Below are 24,239 nucleotides of genomic sequence, written 5' to 3' on the forward strand. Positions count from 1 at the left end.
TGTAAGAATTTCTTCAGGAAATTTTACAGCATCTCCCTACATCCCTGATCTTGCCCCTTCAGACATCTTTTTGTTTCCCATACTCAAAGAATGTTTCAAGTACTTGATTCCTTCGAGGATGCCAAAACTGCCATTTTGACATGACGGAAATCAGAGTACAGAATTTTGGGGGAAGGATTAGAAAGATGGGAAACACTGCTGAAGGCAGTGTATAGGGGTATATGGAAGGTATGTCGAGAAAGAATAGCTTCACATTGTGATATTTTTGTTTCATAAAGGTTTCTATGGTTTTGTAGCAATGTTTTTTTACTTACCCTTGTACATAAATATATATATAAAAACACAATAGAGGCACATATACTTTTTTTCCTCTTCAATATATGTGGAAGTTAAAATTCAGCTTTAGGTTTCTTTTGGGTGTGTGAGGAATGCGAAGAAAAATAAAGGCTTCCTTCGTGCAAGTTGTTGTTCTCAAGTGCTGTTGAGTCGATTCTGACTCATAGCAACCTTGCACAGGAATTCTAAGGAGCAACTGGTGAGTTTGGTTCACAGTCTAATGCTGATCCTACAGACCCACACTAGGAATCAAATTTGTGTTGTTGAGTGCCGTCTAGTGGTTCCGACCCATACTGACTCTGTATAGGGTTTTTGAGGAGCAGCTGGTGAACTTGAACCATTGACCTTACTGTTCAAATCAACTTTTCAATCCAGCGCATTAACTCACCAGGAATCTTAAAGTGAATTGTGGCACTCACCAGCCGCTCCTTGGAAGCCCTATACAGGGTCGCTACGGGTCAGAACAGACTCAATGGCACTTAACAACAACAGCAAAGTGAACTGTGGCATACTGTGAGTCTTAAACCTGGTATTTCAGTAAAAAATTTAGTATTTTGTTTTCTTAATGTTTCTTTCAAATCCATAGGCCTTTCCTGGGGTCTTTACGATTTTGAATGTTTCATGACAAATTAGGTTCAAATGTCATTTATACACAGGAGCTGTTGGTTCTTACGGTGGCAGATCTTGCAACAAGTGTCTGTGTTCAATTGAGGACAAATTGACCTGATTCCAACCTGGAGTTTTCTTGTTCTAGTCCCATGCCAGGCAAACAGAGGTTTTCACCTGGTTAGACAGAAGCTTGCCAGTTGCTGTGAAATTAATCCCAACTCATGGGGACTCCATGCGTTGCAGAGTAGAAGTGCTCCCTAGGGTTCTCATGGTTGTGATCTTTCGGAAGCTGACTGCCAGGGCTCCCATCTTTGGTTCCTCTGGGTGGATTGGAACCAGTAATCTTTCAGTTAGGAACTGAGGACCTGACCATGTGTAGCACCCGGGGACTCCAGGTAGAAGCTTAGATAGAAACAAATTCCATCATCTGAACAGCCATTGTGAGCTTGTGGAATAAACCAGGCTAAGCTGTTGTTCTCAAACATGTTTATTTGTACCAGTTTTACATGGTGTGTTACAGAAATTAATGGAAAATTTCTAAAAATTTTGCTGTTCTGTTGAATGTATTGTACATAAAGTTAAAAATAATGTGTCCATATATGTTAACAAACTGTCATCTGAGGTAAAGTTAAAGTAGGTCTAGAAATGTACTGCAACAGTCATTTTCTCTTTCTCATCTTTATTAAAAATATATGTGTCAGAATGCAGAAATTGAAATGAACCAAACCCACAGAGTAAACACTTTTTTTTTTTTTTTTTTTAAAGAAGGTGTCCAGCACATTACATGATGGGGTTTCAGTAGACACTGGGATGAGTATGAGCTATCAAAATAGTCTTGCAACATGTAAAGATTGAAGAGCCATGGGGGATGGGGACGGAATGACAGGTGGCGTTTCCCTGGTTTCAAAATTTAAAGTGACAAATTTCGTGCTAGTGAAGGATGAGGAATTAACAGTTGTACACACAGATTTACTATTGATCTAACCAGAACTGTGTAGACTCCCCATGGTGCTTTGGTATTGGCACCACAGCTCACTGGAAAATTTCAGCGTATTCCTGGGATAGGACACGGTGGTTCTGAATTCACTGTAGAATGCTTGGGAAAATCAGAATTCTGCCAATGATGACAAAGCTGGCAGTTTAAAACCTATTCTTTATTCCTCCTCACTTTAATGGGCATCTTCTTGAAGTTTAGAGCCAGTTACATTTTCAATCATGTCCAATGAAAAATGACAAGTCCACTGGGCTGTCACCTTCTGCTATGACATCAACTCCAGACGATGTACCTGAAACAGCAGCAGCAGCCGGCATTCACTTTCAATGTGTCAGAATCAACCCACAGAATCAGTATAATGGTGTGATACTGCAAGACAAACTCAAGACAGTCATATTGGGCAGAAGATAGCACCACTGGTTTAGAATCTGAACCATGGACAATGAAGCAACTGAAGCCTTTTCCCCATGAGACCTGCCTGTCTTATCAAATCCCCAGAATACACAATTGAACTGGTTTCAGGACAACTCCCATAGTTACCACACCTTTTCCATTTCCCCTTCATGTGAAAGAATTACCTAATCATCAAATCTATACATGTCCCTGGAGCAATGAAGTGGACCACCAGGTGACAGCTACAAAGGGAGGTAATTGGCCCTTCCACAATAGGATGACATTTACATATATTCTGTAATGGATATTTAGTCAGTTTACCTAAATGGAAATAAATTCGATCCCAGTGACCTGATAGCATGAAGTTTAGGTTTAAAACAGTTAATAGCAATCACCTTGACCTATTAGATTTTCTCTTTGTAAACCTTCTTCCAAATAATTTGACTTTCTACTGATTATGAAGAACCCTATTCAAATCAACCATATCACAGCCAATTTTCAGTTTCAAAATTTAAAATCCAAAGCAGTAATAACTACCCAAGTCCAATTAATCCCATGATTCTTGAACCTTTTCTTCTTAGTGTTAAACCACTAAATTCAACATACTGTAACTGCATAGGAACATCAGGAAACACATTTGACCTGTATAACAATTCTCTGTAGGGCAAAAATATATAGATTCTTTATGAAAATCATGTGCGAAACATACGAACCGAACACTGCACTTTTTGTCTCATAAATGTAAAAAAAAGGAAGCTTAAACTCTTCTGTTTCACATACAAACAGTCCAGTGATTTTCTTGGGGATACGTGGGGGTTGGAGAAGTGGGAGAGTTTCAGAGTCAGAAAGAAGGACCTTCTGAATATCAACTGTCTTTATCTTGTTTTACGCATAGGGGTATAGGGTGGGTTGTTGGTAAGGGCCAGTTCCTAACTCATAGCCACCCTGTAAAGGGTTTCCGAGAGCAGCTGGTGGGTTTGAACTACCGCCCTTGAGGTTAGCAGTCCAGTGCTTACTATATAGCACCACACCAGGCCTCTGTGTAGGCTGGAGACTCCTGGGGAAAGGCTAGGTTGTGGAGTCCCAGGTTCCCTTCCCATTTACCAGCTGCTGATTGGCCAACTGCTCTTGCCAGCTGTCCCTGAACTCCCGCTTTCTGATGTATGCTCCAACATAACATCTGGAAAAAGCCTCATCCATCACCTTTGTCACACCTTCCACTCAATCTGCTACCTTCTCTACAGTGAAATGGCATTATTAAAAAGCATTTTCATGAACGTTTATATTTACAAAACAAAAAACTGGCTTTTTTTTTTTTTTCATTAGAACTCCTTAAAGCCATTTCCCCTAGATATTTAAAGAGTTTAATGTTAAGTTTTTTTCCCCCCAAGTTATAAAATAAAAACCCCATTTGAATTTTCAGATGTACAAAAAGTGATAGCGATGAACCATTTTCGACCACGGAATCAGTCTGTTATTCTGAATCTTCACATCACCAATTGCTTCATTAGAAAGGTGGTTTTTTAAAGATCCCAAACCACATTACCGGAATTGTAGCAGAATTATTTGGCAAATGATTTTTCTTTGAAAATGCCACGTGGAGAAGACACTTGTCTGCATAGCATCAGAGCAGCAAGATACCGGAAAAATAAAAAATATCGTTTTATCGTATTAAGAGTTTAGAGTTTAGGAAATCCGATGCATTTCTCATCTTCATCATTGCTGGAATTTCGACGTCCCTTCCTAGTCACAGAATCAAAAAGTTCAAACCCAAAGCTGTCTCTCTTCATCAGGATGCAGAATAGTTAAAGGGTGGTTTTGGCAACATTCTTGATCATAATGAGGAATCAACTGCTAATTTGTCTTGTGATTTCAAGTTAATTCATTTCATATGAGGATTTTTTTCCCCCAGTTAGATTTCTTCACTGATATCTAAAAAACCATCAAAAGCAATACAAAACTTTGTACACCCCTATCCCACTTTTTCAACATGTCAAAGAAAGGAAAGGGGAGGGGATAGCAAACCAGGCCCCATGGAGTGATGGAAATATCAGCATATGTCAGATGGCATATGGTTGATGCTGCTGTGGTCACATGGGACCCCTTGCTTTTGCCTAAAAGAAGTCAGAGCCAACCCTGTTGTAACTCTCTGATGCTCATCACTCCAAATTTAATGTCTCTGTAGTAGTCAACAGGTAGAGAAGTGAAAAGAGAATTGTGATTTTATACACTGTGGCATCTCAAACCCATGCTAAGAGAGTTCAGAGAATTTGTCGGGTAAGCATTTACTTGATTTGTGATTTATTGTTGGGTAGGATCTATTATACTTTTGTGGGGTTTGATTTTGCTTTGTTTTTTGTGCTGCCATAGATATCTGCCATTAGTTAGTTGCCTAGTTGCCATAAAAACGAATAGTTCCCTCTGCAGAATGAGGTGAGTTCCACTGGCCAGTCATGATTTTCTTTGTGGGATGAGGTGAGGTGGAAGAATACAAGAGCCTGTTGCGATGCTGATATCCATGCCATCCTTGCAGCACCCACCACGAGCCCGCGTCGATGCTTATTTCTTAGATCTGATGATCTGCGCATAGAGAGGCTCCGATTCCTGTGGATAGAGGGACAGAATGAATCCCACCTGTTTCCAGAGAGCAGTTTTGTGAAACAGTTTTGGGAAAGAGGGTCTAGAGTGAGAACACAAAGGGGACAGCTTATGATGGATAACTTAAAGTTATTCTGGGGTTACTTCTGATCTTGGTGCATATCATTTTAGAAACATTTTTTTATCATCAGAAAGAACTACTCACCTAGTTTTAAACTTGCTTTTCAAGCTAAGACTGATATTTCAAATGGGGAAATAGCATGGTCTAGTAGTAAGAGCTGGGCATGGCAATTACTTAGCTGTGTGACTTGGCAAGATACTTTCTGAGCCTCAGTTTCCTCAACCATGAAATGTTAGTAGCACTATTTACCTTGCAGACTTTTTGAGAGTGAGAGACAACATGCATAAAGCATCTTGTACAGTGCTTGGCAGTGGTAACAACGATCATGAATCAAGTATGTGCATGTGTATCACGAATGTCCACTTGAGACTCCTGCAATCCAATCTCAAACTGCTCCGTGTTACACAAGGAGTGATGTCTTACACATGCGCTTTTGAGAAAGAGAAACAGCAGAATTGTGCCTTTTGCTCTTAGTGAGCCATTGAAACCCCCTATGGAGGCCAGTTGTACTCTGACACACATGGGGTTACCATGAGCCACAATCAACTGGGGTTTTTGATGTTCTTGTTGTTACAGGGATGAAACATTTACTTTTGCCTGTACTGGGCTTCAAGGTTGCATCTTAATCTTTCCTGGGTAGACTTTCTCAGACCATTCTTCTTTGGAGCTGCCCCTAAGAAGTCAAGCTGCCTTGATCTTACCCTACAATTTGCTCTATTCTAATTTTGGAAACTAATTTATCCAACTGAGAATGACACCTAAAAACAGAAGACGACAGCAGGCTCAGACAGGGTAATTAATGCCACACTGCATTAACTTTCTGCAGCTGAGATAAATATTCACACATCTCCTGCTTGCCGGAATTTAGCTCCAAATACCCATCACAACAGCAGTAACGACTGCAGTCAACTCTCAATTATCCCCACTAATGAAGGGGAGCAGTGGTGTGGAAAACCCCAAGAAGCAGATAATCCCAAAGTCTGACACTGTGATGCATTATATGTTTGGGCAATAGCTTTACCTTCCTTGATGCAGAATCTTAGACTGTCAGGCTAGAGGGGTGCTAAGAAATCATCTGATCTAGAAATTTCCAACCTGGCTTCCAGCAAGGTCACAATAGAGTCTTCAAGCTATTTTTCAACATTCCAAACAGCCTAAATGGAATCATCTATTAACAGAACACATTGTATGTGTTTTCATTTTCTTCTTTTTTCAGACTTGACCAGATCTCTGCCCTGCTTCAAATCCTTCACTGGTTCCCCATCACCCACAGGGGAAGATAAAAGCTCCTTAGCTGGGCCCACAAGGCCCATTAGTCTTGTAGTCCATTAGAGCTAATAAATATGCCTGCTAGACAATGAATCAAAACTCAACCTTCAGGTCACGTAAATCATGTTTAAAAATCTTTATGTCTCTGCTAGAATGATCTTTCTGAAATAGATTTGGTGAAGCCCATCACCTGATTTCATTACCCAGAGGAAAAGGTAAGTTACTCAGGATGGCACACAAAGTGCTTCAAATATGGCTCCCTGATCCTGACAAACCTCATCTCCTTCTCCTCTCCTATGCCCTACCATCCAGACTGTACTTCTGGTTTACCCTAACAGGACAGGCTTTTCTGTCTGTGAGACTTTGCTCAGGTACTTTCTTCTGTCCTCAGGATACCTCTTTGTTCTGTACCTGGAAATCCATATTCTAAGATCCAGCTCAGATATACAAGAGGGCTTCAAAAAGTTTGTGGAAAAATTGCATCATCTTGTAATTCCATCTTTTCATGAACTTTTTGAAGCCTCCTTGTAAAGGCAGGCAATTCTGCAGACAACTTGAGATACTCTGTTCCTGGGCTCCAGTGGTTCTTGAGTAGACCTCAGTCTTCACCCTATTATGTTGTTGTTTAGTATGTTCTAGACATAAACGTTATGTAGCTTTTACATTAATACTTGGGGAGGGAGAGTGGTGCACTTACTAACAATATGGAGAATGAGGAAGTGAATGAATGGTTAATGGAATTGGCAAATACTTAAGAGTTAGTTAGTCAGGCACATGAAGCTCATCTATGATTCTGACACATTACTATTATTTTTTCTAGAGGGCAAAAAAGAATATGGAAACCATACATAAAAACAAAATAACCTTTAACTTAAATGTCTTGTTTGTTGGGCAGTACAGTGAAAGAACATGGGTTTGGGGGGTCAAACAGACCCTAGGTTTGTATTCCTGTTGTCCATGTCTTCCAGCCAAAGACTACCAGGGACACATTTATAGTTGAGCAAGTTGGATTTATTACTCACTGCAGTGAGGGGAACTATGAGGCATCTTTATAAGGAGGTGTTAAGAAAGGGCTTATTGTAAGATACAAGCTTGTATTAAGTGTTTTTGGGGAAGGCTTTTCTCTGGTTTGAATGCTATCAGGAACTGATAGGAATCTTCTCATTATCTTACTAATTCTTCTTTGTTGTTGTTGTTAAGTGCTGTCGAGTCGGTTCCGACCCATAGCGACCCTGTACAGGGTTTCCAAGGCTGTAAATCTTTACGGGAGCAGAACGCCTCATCTTTCTCCCGCCGAGCGGCTGGTAGTTTCGAACTGCTAGCCTTAAGGTTCGCAGCCCGATTCGTAACCACTACACTACCAGAGCTCCTTTTGTTGTTGTTGGTGGTGGTCACAGAGTGGCCTTGTCTGATGTTGGTGTTCTGTGACAGTTTTCATACTTAACAAGACATCACCAAGATCCAGTTCTGAATTCCAGGCCAGTTCCTACTGTCAGAAACTTTCTTATTTTTGTTGTTTTACCTTCTCACCATCTCCCATGAAGTAGCGCTAGGGCCCTTTGGAGTTTGCTCCACTTCGCTGAAGGCCCGTTTTCTCATGTGTAAAATAAGGGCAGCAATCCCCTATGTGAAGAGATGCCGTGAGCCCTGAAGAAGCAAATGCAGGTATCGTATCACACGGTGGCTGGCACATTGGACGTACTTCAATAAAGGTCATTCCCCCTTATATATCAGGCCATGTGATTTTATCTTTCCTTTAAAGAAGATGCCCTTGGGAGTTTGACATTGGGCTGTTAATCACAAGGTCAGAGGTTCAAAACCACCAGCTGCTTCATGAGAGAACGATGAGACTGGCTGCTCCTGTGAAGACCTGCAGTCTTGGAAACCCTACATAAGGTCTCTATGAGTTGGAATTGACTTTATGACAGTACTTTTGGCTGTTTTCTTTTTCTTTCTTTCTTTTATTTTTATGGAAGACAGTTTTAAGCCTAAAATCACAGTGGGCCATTTCCAAGCTACTTCTCCTTCAGAGCAAATTACAACCCACTGGTGTCAAGGCCATTTTGATTCATAACAACCTTGTAAACCAGAGTAGAACTGTCCCCATAGAGTATCCTGCAGACTGGCTGCTCTGAACTACTGACCCTTTTTTAATTAGCTGAGTGCTTAACCACTGCACCACCAGGGATCCTTCCTTCAGAGCAAGTAGGCTCTAGTTCTGAAATATAATAATGGGTCAGCCTGAAGACATTGCAGAAAGAATGTGAGGGTTGGTCTGGACAATCTGTTTGCAACACCCTAAGGATAACAGAGACTTTGCCATGAATTGAACCTAGTTTCCTGCAGTAAACTACCACTGCTTTCATATGTGAACACACCTAGGTCCTTTTAAGCCTCCTCTCCACTATACTTGATGTGCTCTCACACAGAATTGTAAGTTGGAAGAGCCCACAGTCCTACATCTCCTTTCCCTGGGTGAAGAAAGCAAAGCCCAGACATGAGGGGTAATTTCCCCCACGCCACACAAGAAAACAGTGGAGAGCCAGAATAGCCCAGGGTCCAGACTCCCATTTCTATGCTTGTTTCTTTGTTTATTGCTCCCTCAGCAGCTCTCTAGCTTCCAGTCTTAAGGCAAGTAGCATTTTATACCACATTACAACAAAACTTTCCTGAAAGCCACCTCAACAGTACTTATTATTTTGGGTCAACCTGATATTTTACATTTGGTTGTAGAAGACTTGGCCACCATCTAGCAAAGGTATGCTCACAGGAATTTATCTTTTCATACTGGGGAGATGACACCACCTGTATAAAAAGGTGACCTCAGAAGTGAGGTCAACGGTGTATCACACAATCAACTTGCTAAGTGAGTCATCTGTGGCCATTCTAAGAACTTGTGCAAAGCCAAATCAAGGATCACATGGAACTGGGAGGTGAGTCCAAGTTGGAGTTTCTCAGTATCGCTCTGCACACGAAACATCTTCAGATTCATGGTCTCTTTAGCCCTAACACTTGGGCCTACGTCAATAAAGGTTTTTAATTCCCTGACGTAGAAAATGAAAAAAGTGATGGTAACCAAGGGAGGGGAAATAAGGTTGAAATAACTCAAAGTACTATCTGACTTCAAGTGGAAGATCACGAAAAATACATGAGTTTTAAACCAGCGAGATCCCAACAATCTTCACACCTAACTGCATGGTCATAGACAAGCGTTTCATCTCTCCGGACCTTAGTCTCTTCATTGGTAAAAGGGGATTCATAACATCTATCTTATGGAATTTTACCAAGTGATATGTGAACTCATATAACAGAAAGGACCAATACGTTCTTCACAAGCAGTGGGAATCTTCCTTCTCTTTTTATTCAAAGGAAAGGAGAAATAAAGTTGTTTGACCACCTCATGCTGAAATATGGTCTTCATGGGAGACTATTTCAAAACACAGGATGGATTTAATGATAATAATTTAGACACTGATGCTGACAAATGCACCAGTTTCCTGGGATCTTGGGTGCTGAAGCCCACAGGGGAACACAAAGATGCACAGTTTGAGCTCCTGGTGGGAAATTTGTACTTTCCCAACAATTAAAATGATCCCAAATGATCTGCTTTGCTCAGACATGAAGTCTATCTTCTAACTTTCTAATATGGAAAATGAAGAAAATGAGCATGTTGATACCAACTCTCTGTTATAGCAAGACAGACTTTTTTGAGTAAGCTCATGATCACCCAAGAATGAATTCTGAATCTCAGTGTTATATTCTTGGGGAACCTTAGAGAAGCCAGAATATTTTAGGAATGTCTGTCTTTTCCTTTGTTTAGTTGGGAATAAGGACAGCCTGGGTAGGAGTCCCTGGGTGGCACACATGGTTAAGTGCTTAATTACAAACCAAAAGCTTGGGGGTTCAAACTCACTGGAGTCACACTGGAAGAAAGGTCACAGCCTTGAAAACTCCAGAGCAGTTCTACTCCGCACACATGGTATTGCCATGCGTTAGAATGGACTCAACGGGCTTGGTCTTGTTAATTTGTTTTTCTTTCCTCTTTTAGTGAGGGGTGGGGGCAGTGCTGTTGGAAGATCTTGGTTGAGGATTGGTTCTTTCTTTCTGTATGTGGAGGATCTTGAGCTGGCAAGCATGTCAGAGCTGGAAGGGCCTGTGGGCATGCTTTCAATGTCATCTTCCTGATTAAAGAAGAGGAAACCAAAGCTCAGAAATGAAGTGGTTCTTCTTCTATCACACATGATTTAGAAGAGAAGCTGCTGAAATCCAGCTGTCCTAGTCTTGTTTTACAAGGAATTATGGTGGTGCAGAGGTTATGTGCTCAGTTGCAAACGTAAAGGTTGACAGATCGAACCCACTAGATGCTCTGTAGGAGGAAAAGGTGGCAGTCTGTTTCCATGAAGATCAGAGCTTTGGAAGTCCTATGGGGTCGCTATGAATCAGAATTGACTCCAGAGCAGAGGGTTTTGTAGCCCATTACATGTGAATTATGATTTGCGTAAGCCAGTAACCGCTCTTCTGTTGTTGTACTGGCAAAAAAGGAATAGTAAAGATAAGTGTGTTCCCATTAGGATTGAATCAGATTTTTGTGAATGTACTATAACGATGCTAGTAATTAGAAACAACAACAAAAAAATAATAGCAGTAGTAGTAAATAAATGGGAGTGAGGTGGCTTCATTCGATAAGTGCAAGTCCATGGTTTGAGCCCTCCAGCTGTTCTGGGGGAGAAAGATGAGGCTTTCTGCTCCTAAGAAGATGTAAAGCCTGGAAAACCCTATACAGGATTGCTATGAGTCAGAATTGACTTGATGGTACTTAATAACAAAAATAAGTAAATGAAAGGACCTATGTTACCTTCTGCAGTGATGTTCTGAGAAACAGTGTTATTGTTATTGGTCAGTGCTTTTGAGTTAGTTCTGATTCATAATTACCCTATACAGGAGTGACTAGTGGCTAGTAGACCAGTACTTATCCTATGGTGCCACACTGGGACTCTGAGAAACAGTGAGAATGAACTAAATCAATCTTGGTGACTGCCTGTTTTTGCAAATGAAGCACTCCTGGGACACAGCCACATGCATAGGTTTATGCATTGCTTTTTGTGACTTTCCAGCTATAACAGAAGACTTATGTAGTTGCAACTTAATGACCCATCAAGCAAAAATATTTACTATCTGCACATTTGCGGAGAGTTTGCCCACCCTTGGCCTACATGATTAGTCTACTTTCACTTACTACTTCAATGGCCTACAGTCTTGCTTTAATCTTGATTTCTAGTCCAGGCATTTTTTGGACCACCAAAGTCATGAAGTCAGCAGCCTACAGACATTTCTACCTGCAGGTCCCATGGGCACTTCAAGTTCAACTGGTTTCAAACCAAACTTGACCTCTTTCTGCTCCGGCGTAGAGCTCTGTCTCAGCACAGTGACTGATACCATCTAGATTCCCAAGTCAGCTTCATATGCCCCTCAAGCTTAGCTTCCTTCTGACTTATCTTTTAAATATCTTTTGGAGCCAAGCCTGCCTCTCCATTCCAGAGGGCATTGCCAAAGGGTATCTCTTCCCAAGGGTTTGAGGAAGTGGGATACTGTTCTCTCTAGAATTTTAGACTGGACTTTTCCTCTGATTTCTGTGTCTATGACCTGGATGGGGGATTTGCTGTTTCTGTGGGCCTTTGTTTCAAGGCTTTGCTGTTTGACTCTATTTAAAGAGAAGAGTAATAATAAGCCCAAACATAAAGGGGTTTCTTTTTAAAGTTCCCTCATATGTATATTTTGGAGTCCTGGTGTGGCGCTGTGGGTTAATGCGCCAGACTGCAAAATCGTTTGAACTGCAAGGTTAGCAGTTCAAGCTCACCAGCTGCTCCTTGGAAACCCTATACAGGGTCACTATGGGTTGGAACCAATTCGACGGCTAATAACAACAACAACCTATGTGTATTTTACTTTCAAAGCTTACAAAACACTTTCACATTCTTGATCTCATTTGATCCCAGTCTAGGGAAGGAGCTGTTGACATTATCAGTATTTATTTATCTACAGGAGAGGATGGGGTTTAAAGGGTCACATGATTGCTTAAGGTCACCTGCTTATTGTTACTGTTAAGTTGCTATAAATGTCGTCAAGTTGGTTCTGACTCTTGGCGATCCAGAATAGGGTTTCTGAGGCTTTAAATCTTCACAGGAACAGAAAGCCTCATCTTTCTCCCACAGACCAGCTGGTGGGCTTGAACCATGAACCTTGTGGTTTGCAGCCATCTGCTTAGAAACCATAATGGATTCAGGACCAAGTCTCCTGACTCCATCCTTCCTTCCTTCTTTCCTTCTACTCTTTTTAAACGATTCTTCCTTCCAAGCATCTGCAGTTCAGCTTTCTTTTCCCGTGAACACTAGAAATCCATCAGGTAATACTTTATATGTCTTAGGTTCCCACAACGAAGATCAGTATTAAAAAAATGACAGCGACTGATTATTTATAGCAGTATCTATTGTTACTAAGGGAGACAGACCAAACAATTCCCCATTGTTACAGATACTACTATGAGTTGACAGCTGGGGAAGTCTGATAGGCAGTTTATTTACTTAGTCATTTAACCAGATAAATGTTTTCATTTTTCTTTCATCTCCTCAAAAGCTAACATTTCGCCCTTAAAATTGCTCCAGCAACACACTAGTGAAGTATAAATTACCTGCCATTCCCACACCAGCCATTATAATATTATTTTGCTTCTTTTTTGCCCCTGTTATCCTCAGTCTTTCAAAGACAAGTGATTCTTCCAGACAGGATGGTAGGGGGAAGAAGGTAAAATAACAGAAGATATTTCCCTTTATTGCTAAAACAGAACTGCTGTTTGAGACTGATCCTGAAGCTTCTATCTGCATGGATTTCCTCTTTTTCTCCTGATTATGGTGCGATATAGCTTTAACATATCAATAGATGTCACCCTTACCTACTCAGAACCATGCGGGTGTTTTTTTAATAAAGAGCAGCTGCTGATAATGTCTGCTAGGACCATAAGAAGGAGAGGACTTTGTTTCTCAACTGCACAAAGACAGAGAGGAAAATAGGACGCTGGCCATAAGTATCCCCATTTAGAAAGGCACTAAGAAATATAGTCAGAAAATTTCCAGTTGGGTGGATGGATGAATGGAATGGAGAGAAAAAGATCACCAGAGGCTTGCGCTGCTGTTGATGGGAAGGACTGGGAAGGTCTTAGGGGATATATCTCACAGGGTGACGTCGGTCTTTGGCATATGATTCTTGATGGAGAATTGTGAAGTCTTCAGGCTAAATCTTCAATGGGAGAAAGTTGTTACACTGAAGATTACAATCCAGTCCAGATGACTCTAAGAATGGCCATTTTTTGGTAGCCAGTGAAGTCCAAACCAGATTGTTCTGATTATGGAACAGGGAAAACCAAAGAGCCAAGAAGTGATGTTTTTCATGTTTTTTCTCCCCCAAAAGCTTTTTGCAGGTATGTTGTTGTTGTTAAGTGCCATCGAGTTGGTTCTGACTCCTAGTGACCCTGTATAGGATTTCTGAGGAACAGCTGGTAGGTTTGGACTACCGACCTTGTGGTTTGAAGTCCATAGCACCACACCAAGACTCTAGCATTACTAAATATTTAAAATACAAGGTGATGGGGAATCACCATGTACTGAGCATGTGTGATGAAGAAGATGCTGGTGGTGACATTTACAGTGGTGATAGTGGATGGCATTAGTGATAATGGCAGCTATCATCTACCCGGTGAGTTTCATGTGCCAGACACTCTAGGTGCCAGAACTCCAAACACATCACCTCAGCGAGTCCACAAAATAACCCTATGAGGCAGGGAAATGTTTTTCAGCCCTCTTTTCCAAATGAAGAAAAGAAGTTAGGAAATTATTATGGAATCTCAACAGGGTCAACTAGCCAGTAATTAGTAGAGCCAGAACCTAAACTCAGGTAACCTTACCTTAGAAGGTATTTAAGCTGGGTACCAAATGTCCTTCTCTGTGTTAGAGATGCAACATGCAATGTTACAGTCAGCATAATGGATAATATGAGCCATGTTTAACGGATGAGAAACCAAGACTCACAGAAGTTAGGATCTGACCCAGGATTTCCCGTTACTGAGTAGTTGAATCAGAATTTGAACCCCACGTCCCAAATCCTGAGCTGTTTCCACTATACCATCCATTTCCATTTACCACCCAGTTGTAGTGTGGGGCACTGGCTTAAATGTCAAATGTGGAACAGGAGAAAGCTCCAGGATGATACAGCTTGTATGACCATTTCAAGCTAAAGGGGCTCATAAAGGTGAGGGCTTGAAGCACTGATCTGCAAATGGAGTAAGTCCTCTTTGTTTTCTAGAACTTCAATTTTAGGACGATGTCTGCTGTTGTCCTGATGAATGATTCTCATCACCTTTATTTAGTTCATTCATCACATTTTTCAAGGCAAGATTGAGCATGTGAAATACAACATATGCATAAGGTAGAAAGAATCTCAAGGGGAATTGTCCCAAGGAGACTGCCCATAATCTCCAACTTTTCTCTTTCTCGGGGCATTAACTTTGCCTTCAGCTCACCAGTTCCCCAGATAGCTTTGCAAGCCTGAATTTTTAAATGGATATTACATGGCTTTGTAAGGCATGATGTATTATTATGTGCCATTGTACTGATATAAAATGTGGCAAAAATATACAGTATGTGAAGTTCTTTAATCATAAAATCTATTAACAAAATGCACTTTCAAAATAGCGTATTAGCTTTCAATAACCGTCAAAATAACATGCATGGACTGAGAATGATTCTGGGGTAGCCTCAAATCCCATTTATGAACAGTGAAAACTATTTACCATTTTAATGGTTCTGACCACAAAAAGCAGCTCTGTGGGTATGGTTCTGCAGTCCAACATGTTTATGGAAAACTAGGCAAGTATTTGAAAATTGAACACATTTGTCAAGGAGTGACCTTCGAAATCATGTCTGGGTAACAAGGTATACTTGTGTCTCCTGAGAAGGTTCGCTTCATCAGCTCCTCTTTCTTTCCATCAAATCAGATGTATTGAAATTCAAGTGCCAAAAGCCACTTGTAGTAAGTGCAAGCACACCTCTCACAAAGTAGCTGCTGATGGAATCTGAAGTGATTCTGTGGCAGCCACATGCTGTAGCACAGGTGCAAATGCAGAGCCTCAGAAACGAATGCCACGTGTCTTTGAATTTCACTTTTACTGTAGGAACGGTGCAGGGCCTCCTCATAGGGAGACAGAAGAGGCTCTGTCATCTTACATCTTCATCAATCTTCTTTCAAACACTGTTTTTACTTCTTAGTCTGCCTTCTCAGTGTATTTAATGGGTGACTTCTTTATATCTGCTGGGTGTAGGCAGATTCAATGACCTTTTGTTTAAATGATCCAAGCAGCTGGACCAGGTCTCATTGAGAAATGATCAGGGTGGGTATCATAAATCTACCTTAGAATGTTGGTGTTTCTAGAAATGTTAAGGAAGCGTTGATTATGCCTCATGCCACCCCTGGCATCCACTCAGAAGATGTGATTAATAAAAACCACTTGACCATTTCCCATTTCTTATCCTCCCCACCCGACCTCCCAATACATGTCCAAGGTCATGCACCCATGCGGGAAAATGTGATGGAAAGCAGACACCAAGCAAATAGCAAAGGTACAAACACAGGGAATACAGTTCAGGCAAGGAAAGATGGTGCAAAGATGGTGGGGAATGTGGCTACAGGTATGAAGAACAAGCACAAGAGAAGCAGAGGACATAAGAAAGGGAGAAGGAAATAAAAAGGGCCGATACCTACCCAGACCTGTGCTATCTAGCTACCGGCCTGTGGACTTATAGTATCACCACTGGGCTCCCCACTGGGCTCACCAAATGGATCACTGTTGGATGAGGCCTGTGATCCATCAGGCTAGAACACAAGAAGATAAAACTTTTTGTTCCTTTACTTTCAACAATTGAAAATATAAGACAGTTGGGCATATTTTCATGCAGCAGATAAGATCAGTTATCCTACAAGGCGGAGCAGTTCTAGGTAGATGATGCCACATCCACAAACATAAGAATGGGTTATAACAACCTCAAAAGGGGCTGTTTTTCAAGTGACTCATTTGAACATACAATAAAACCCCTTTAGCAACCTTCTGGAATTTAGGAGTCTGAGTCAGCATTCTTTTCTATGTAGGTTTCCTGGCACATTGTCCATTGCAGATCTCTGAGTTTTAATCTTAAGGGGAAGAAAAACAAAAACAAACTGAAAATAACCAATGAGTCACTTACAGCTTCTTTTTCTTCACTTTTGCTGGGACTTTCAAATCCCTCTTCGAAGATGTCATCTGTGGTGGGATCACTGGCGTGGGAGGCAGATGATTTGGATGGAGAACTCTGTCTGGGGGCTGGGGTTGGAGCTACACAGAAACCATGCAAAAGAAATGAGAAGCATTTTAAGTGACTGGCTGCAATCACCTGTATTCCATGGACACCTCAGGGATCTGGCTACATTATGAGTCAAATCACAGGGCTTTCTTTCCTATCACAAGATAAATCTGGTGAACATTTGAATTGCTCCTGTGTACATATTCATCTTGTCCTCTCACACATTAGATTACGGATGGCGCTTGTCCCCAGTGATGGGTATGGGAGTTATTCTCAGTGGATGGCCCCTACACCCGCAGCACCAGCGTCAGCCAGTTATGGTTAAGGAATGTGCATTCTGACTCCACCTTGTTGTTGTTGTTAAGTGCCGTGGAGTCGGTTCTGATTCATAGTGACCTTGTGCAGGGTTTCCGAGGCTGTAAATCTTTACAGGAGCAGAAAGCCTCATCTTTCTCCTGCGGAACAGCTGGTAGTTTCGAACTGCTGACCTTGCGGTTCACAGCCCGATTTGTAACCACTTAGAAATACTGAATTAGAAACTCTGAATTTTAACAAGCCTTCCAGTTGATACTCATGCCTATTCGAATCTCAGGAACCCTGGGCTAGGCTTTCGTTTTCCTTTCTAAACTCACAAAAGTACTTTAATAAGAGAACACAGATTGGAGGGCAGTTCAAACTCACCAGCCGCTCCTCAGAAACCCTACACAGGGTCACCATAGATTGGAAATGACTCGACAGCACTTAACAGCAATGTCCATATGCTGAGTGCCTTCCAGGTGTTAGACCCTGTTAGAAATGTCACAGACATTATTTCTAATCCTCATGAAGACTCATTGAGATAGGGATCATCTTTAGTTTACCGAAAGAAAGTGAAGGTTGCTAAGTTGTTCACCCAGCTGGCAACTGTTAGAACCAAGCTTTGAATCTGGTACATAGTAGCTGCTCAATCAACACTCACTGGATGCATAATAAGTGTCTTAGGTCCTTAGGTCTTTTCCTGCTACACTAGGGCCTTTGGGCCATGTGGGTGCACGTGGATGATCTGTGAAGACGGATGGAACTGATGGCACCTTCACTCCTCACAGTCCATGGACATGCATTTGCAGTACTGACCTTTCCATACTGCCCTCATCTCACTGGTGCCAGCAATTTCTAATAAATATGCCCTTGGAAACTAGTCTCCTCTCAATAATTTCTAATTTGGCATTGAAAACACTACTCATTGGCTTGGTCCTAAGTGAGGGGATGGCAGGGAGTGACTTAGTAGCCAAATTGAAATGGGCTGGATAGGGCCTCTGGTCTCATTGTTCAGATTTTAGAATATCTGACTGCTTAAGTGACACTGAATGATTGTAGAACTTGAGGACTTTTGTCCCAGTGAACATACAAGGGGGCTTCGGAAAGTTTGTGGAAAATGGAATTGGAAGATTTTGAATTTTTTTTCATGTACTTTTTTCGAGCCCCCTTGTATATTTAAAAGTTATGTTTTCAAGGCTGTGACTTTTTGGAAGCCGATCATCAGGTTTCTCTTATTTATTGTGTGCCAATGTGTAAGACGTTGTGCAAGGCACTTGATGGTAATTATGCTCTCTAATATAAATGACACTGCAAGGCAATGTTGCATGGATGTGTGTGTATATGTGTCGGCATATATATATATATACATATATATTTGTTGATAAAGAAGCTCTGGTAGCGTAGTGGTTACGAATCGGGCTGCGAACCTTAAGGTCAGCAGTTAGAAACTACCAGCCGCTCCGCGAGAGAAAGATGAGGTGTAAAGATTGACACCCTCGGAAACCCTGTACAGGGTCGCTATGGGTCGGAACCGACTCGATGGCACTTAACAACAACAACATTTGTTGATAAGTGCCGTTGTCATTGTTGCTGTTGATAAGTGCCGTCGAATCAGTTCCAGCTCATAAGGAATATGTATAGGGTCCCCTAGGAGTGACTGGTGAGCTTGAATCACTGACCTTGTGGTTCAAACTAACTTTGCAGTCCAGTGCATTAACCCACAGTGCCACACCAGGACTCACTCTCTCTCTCTCTATAAACACACACTCAGTCTCTCTATAAACACACACACACACATACACACACATATTTATTTATTTATCCTTCTTCTTTAAATGAAAATAGTGCAACTTTGAGAGGTGAAATCACTTGCTCAAGGTTAGCACAGCTACAAAATGGCAGCACTGAGACTTAACCAGGCCTGTCTGACACATTTCAATATAACTGTGTTTTTCTATTTCTACTCTATTTTCTACTTCAATACAACTGAGACTCACTTTTGGTCCAGCTAATTTTCCACTCAAACCATTGTTAAAGGCATAATAATTGCTGTTGTTGTTGTTGTTAGGTGCCATGGATTTGGTACCAACTCATAGTGACCTAAGTACAGCAGAACGAAAGACTGTCCGATCCTGGGCCAACCTCACAATTGTTGCCATGCTTGAGCCCATTGCATAATAATAGATCAAACTAAAAAAATCAAATCAGTTGCCAATGAGTTGCTTTTGACTCATGGCTACTCCTTGTGAGCAGAATAGGTTATCCGAGGCTGTGATCTCTTCAAAGCAGATAGCCTGGCCTCCCTTGTGAGGTGACTCTGGGTGTCAACTTCTAGATTATTAGTTGAGCGCTTAGCTGGTTGAGCCACTCAGGGACTCCACTAAAAAAGGATTAGAAGATAATGAAGACTAGATGTTTTTCTTGAAAATAAAATGCATTCAGTATCTTTGTTAAATTTCAAAGGAAGCCTGTTTTTGTTTCATGAGATGATTATAATACAAATTAGTTACAGTGTGTTTAAATGAGATAAATGATCTGAAAACATTCTAACATTTTGGTTGTTGTAGTTGTGTGCCCTGACGTTGCTTGCAACCCTATATAGTGCTTTTGAGAGCCGTTGATGGTTCTGAACTGCCAACTTGCAGTTAGCAGTGTGGTGACTGTCCTACATCACCACACCAAGTAGGTGTTTACTAAATGCTATGAGTCAGAATCAACTCAAGGGCAGTGGTCTCATTGTTTTTGTTTTGTTTTGCTTTGTAATGAGATTTTGAGTTGTGTTCTAAGTGGCTTATTATTTACTATGGACTGAGAACCCGGTTGAGCTGCCCCTTCTGATAGATACATGGCTCATACTTATGTGATAAACTCAAAGAGAAGCGTAAGAAATGAGTTTATGTATGAAAGTACCTTAACCTTCAGTACATTTCAGACTACCTGGTGTGGTGCTGTAGGATAAGAACTGGATCACAAGGTAGGTTTAAACTGCAAGGTCAGTGGTTCAAACTCACCAGCCACTCCTCAGAAATCCTATGCAGGGTCGCTATGAGTTGGCACTGACTTGACAACACTTAACAACAGCAACAACACAAGCTCGTTGAGTGATAGGTATCTGTTTTTAAAAGATCCTTGCTTATTTATGTGTGGCTGCCATTTATTAAGCAATTCTGTCTTTCATTTTTTTTTTTTTTAATTCATTATTCTCCATTGAAACTCTGAATTCGAGTTAATAGAGCTGCCCTGCTGTGTAGATTATATACAGAGAAGAGCATTCATTCTCAGAAGAGTATCCGAACTTGGCTGAAATGACACAATCTAATTGTGTTAACATTAGATTTTTTTTTTTTTTGACAATTCACGGTATTGGTCATGAAGTGAGCCGTATCCTCTGTGACAGTAATGAAAACGCCAAAATCACTGTACCATGGACCTTTTCTTTCTCCTTATCAATTGTCAAGGCACAGTCTGAGTCATCATAAAATATTCCCTCAATTGTGTCAACCAAACATACACACACTCAGAAGTATATGAATTCTATTTTGGCTGCCATGTTACTGTTTTTCAGACATTTTTCAGTAGAACTGTGATTTAATGAAGAATCATGGACTGCTGGAGCTAGAAGGCGGCACACTGCTCATCCACTCCAATTCATCATTTTACTGATGATACAACTGTGCCCCACACAAGTCAGGTGCTTGCTCAAAGACGTAGCTTAGGTGGAGTAGACAAGACTAGAATTCTGGTCCAGGACTTTGCACAAAACCACTTAACATGTGATGGTTATGATGATAATAATAGCCCTTATAACTTTGTGTGATTGATAGTGTTTTAGTACTATATATATACACTTCATGTATCACTAAGGAAAGGACATCAAACTTGGTCAAGTGGAAGGCCAGTGAAAACAAGGGAGACCTCAGTAAGCTGGATTCACATAGTGGCATCGACTAAGGGCTTAAACAATAAAACAATTGTGAGGATGGCACAGGACTGGGCAGGGCTCCATTCTGGTGTGCACAGGGTCATCATGAGTCAGAACTGATTTGATGGCATCTAACAACAACAACACATGTGTCATCAAATTAATTTTGCAAGTTTTGTTGTTATTGTGTGCCATTGAGTCAATTATGACTCATAGAGACCCTATATAGGGTTTCCAAGAGCAACTGGTGGTTTTGAACTGTCAGCGTTGCCACTGGACTGGTTACGAGTTAGTCTAGTGCATATCCTCAGTCTTAGATATAAAACCAGCTGCTGTTGAGTTTATTCCAACTCAAAGTGTCATCATGTGTATCAGAGTAGAACTGCATTTTATAGAGTTTTCAATGGCAGTGGTTTTGGGGGAAGGAAATCACCAGGCCTTTCTTCCAAGGCACCTCTGAGTAGCTCTGAATAACTAACCTTTAAGTAATGTGCGTTGGTGATGTAGTGGTTACAAGTCAGGCTGCTAACCTCAAGGTCGGCAGTTTGAAACTACCAGCTGTTCTATGGGAGAAAGATGAGGCTTTCGGCTGCCGTAAAGAATTACAGCCTTGGAAACCCTCTACAGGGTCACTGTGAGTTGGAACCAACTCCACGGCACATAACCACTACCAACAACAACCTTTCTGTAGCTGAGCACTTACCCATTTATACCACCGAGGGACTCTTTAGTGTTAAACATTGGCTAATTGAAGTAAAATGACTTGTCCAAAGGCACAAAACTAATAAGTAGTTTTGCTAAAATCTAGCTACCACACTACAGCTTTTTGTTATACAGTTATGTTCACTGACTACCACAAACTTTGAACTTAAATCCGACTGCAGGCTACAACAGTTCCACAAAACCTAGTGACTGCTCTGCCTTTGTCTTAAGTTTCATCATGATTAGATCTTAATATTTCATCTTCAACTTCTGAATTGTTATTATTTGTCCTAGATATTAAAAAAAAAAGGTATCCTCTATTAATTTTATTTCAAGAAATCATATTAAAATTCATGGGTCATATGCTGGGCTAATGAATGAATGAATGAGCAAACAAACAAAAATACCAAAGGCAGAATGTTGTTGTTAAGTGTCGTGGAGTTGGTTCCGACTCATAGCGACCCTGTACAGGGTTTCCGAGGCTGTAAATCTTTACAGAAGCAGAAAGACTCATTTTTCTCCCATGGAACAGCTGGTAGTTTCAAACTGCTGACCCTGAGGTTAGCAGCCCGATTCATAACCACTATACTACCAGAGGTCCTTAGAGGCAGAATAGCACTGTGGAATATTAATGGACTTGTTTGTATTCAATTCCACCATTTAGTCTATTGTCTTTGAACCTCATTTTCATTATTTTAAAAGAGAGCTAATAAAACTCTGTATACACATTGTTAAGAGTATTAAAAAATAAATATAAAGCAGATGATATTGTAAAGTGCTGCTGAGTTGGTTCTGACTCATTGTCACCTTATAGGGTTTCTGAGGAGGAGCGGCTGGTGGGTTTGAACCACCAAGCTTGAGGTTAGCAACCCAATGTTCATTGTACAGCGCCACACCAGGAGTCCATAAAGCATATGGAAAATGTGCCTATTTCATGATTGGTACCTAATAGCTGCTGGTGTTATTAGTAATAGTTATTAATAGTGTCCCAGGTTGGAGTTAACAGTTAATACTCTCGGTTGCTAACCAAAAGTTTGTAGGTTTAAGTACACCCACTGTCACCAACAGAAAGGCCTGCCAAACTGTTGCTGAAAATCCAGGCATTGGAAGCTAAACTGACATAAAGGGCAGCCACGAGCTGGAATTGACATAACAGCAACTAGTTTTACCAGTACCAATAGTAGTTGGATGCAACTGAGATGAGTTTTATGACTGCAGACACTGGGAATGACACTCTTTGGGTTTTATGTCCCGAATGAGAACAACTCACGTGAATTGGTTGATGGTGTGGTAGACGTCACAGGGGTCAAATTCAACTGGGAGATATCAAAGTCATCACAGTCATCTGTATCCTGTGCCATGCCGACTTTGTTGAAATAACTGGAGAAGGCCTCAGAGGTACAGGTGAGGGAGGGCTGGTCGGGCTTACGGGAGGGCACAGGAGGAGGCTGGACCATCTGGAAATCCTTAAATACTTCTTTGCCCATTTTCTGTCTGGGCTTGTCGGTCTGCGGACTTGACCTGGTGGAGTCACTCGTGGTTGGGACGGTTGCAAGGGGGGTGAGGGGACCTTGGAACATGGCGGCTGGCAAAGGCATAACAGTTTGTGTGGGCATGAAGGCGGCTGGCGGAAACTGCCCGGCAACAGCTGGCCAGGGCTGCTGAGTGGCAGGGAAGAGCCCCGGCTGTCCCCACGCTATGGGCTGAGCCCCCGGCATCACCTGAGCAACTGATGGCTGAGCACCCATGGCAATCTGCTGTTGGACAAGGGGCTGCTGGCCCCAGAAGGATGGGAGGACGGCACCCATTGCAACATAACCTGGAAGGGGAAAAAAAAAAAAAAAAAGTCAGGCTTCCTGGGAAAGAATGATTCACTGATTCATTGTGATTTGGTAACAATATATTGTGCACCTTCTATGTGTGAAGCTGTGTGCTAGGGATTAGGGATGCAAAGATCAAAGAGACAAAATACAGACATAAAGTCAACCTTCTCAGTTTGTCTTACTGGGGAGGTTTGCAAGTTGCTGTGATGTTTGAAGCTGTATCACTAGTATTTGAAATTACAACAGGGTGGACAGGTTTCTGCTGAGCTTCCAAGCTAAGATAAAGTAGGAAGAAGGAGAGGCAAAATACTTTTGAATGTTTAGCCCCTGAAAACCCTATGAGTACCACTGGAACACTGTCAGATAGCACAAGAATATTTAAACATGATGAACAGCCCCAGAAAAAAAGTCATATATACTGACAGAAGATGAGCCCCTCAATTGGAAGACACTCAAAATATGACTGGGGAAGAGCTGCTGCTTCAAAATAAAGCTTCCACGACCATCATTTGCTGATGGGCACAACACAAAATGAGGAGAAACAGCTGTAATACTCATTAATAATTGGAACATGGAATGTACAAAATAGGAACCTAGGAAAATTAGAAGTTGTCAAAATGAAATGGAAGGCATAAAGATCAATATCCTAGGCATTAGTGAGTTGAAATGGTCATTTTGATTCTGACAATCTATAGCTAACTGTTCTGGGAATGAGATATTGAAGAGCAAAGGTGTCACATTCATCTTCAAAAAGAACATTTCCAGATCTATCTTAAAGTATAATGTTATC

The 24,239-nt window shown here is 41.3% G+C and overlaps 1 protein-coding gene across 2 annotated transcripts in view; it reads right to left on the bottom strand.

Moving 5' to 3' along the window:
* Positions 1 to 3,973: 3,973 nt before the first annotated feature.
* The window catches only part of DAB1 (Dab, reelin signal transducer, homolog 1 (Drosophila)), a 452,378-nt gene continuing 432,112 nt past the window's right edge, over positions 3,974 to 24,239 (bottom strand). The window contains exons 10-13 of one of the 2 annotated variants that reach the window (XM_006839821.1): positions 22,897 to 23,445; positions 16,610 to 16,737; positions 16,131 to 16,241; positions 3,974 to 4,936 (exon numbers count right to left, since the gene is read on the bottom strand). In XM_006839821.1, the coding sequence (XP_006839884.1) occupies positions 16,146 to 16,241; positions 16,610 to 16,737; positions 22,897 to 23,445 (773 nt within the window). In that variant the 3' untranslated portion in view covers positions 3,974 to 4,936; positions 16,131 to 16,145. The remainder of the gene's footprint in view (positions 4,937 to 16,130; positions 16,242 to 16,609; positions 16,738 to 22,896; positions 23,446 to 24,239) is intronic. The other variant, XM_006839820.1, reaches the window with a different exon arrangement.

This window comes from Chrysochloris asiatica, unplaced genomic scaffold, assembly GCF_000296735.1.
Source record: "Chrysochloris asiatica unplaced genomic scaffold, ChrAsi1.0 scaffold00026, whole genome shotgun sequence".
In the NCBI taxonomy this organism is placed as follows: Eukaryota; Metazoa; Chordata; class Mammalia; order Afrosoricida; family Chrysochloridae; genus Chrysochloris; species Chrysochloris asiatica.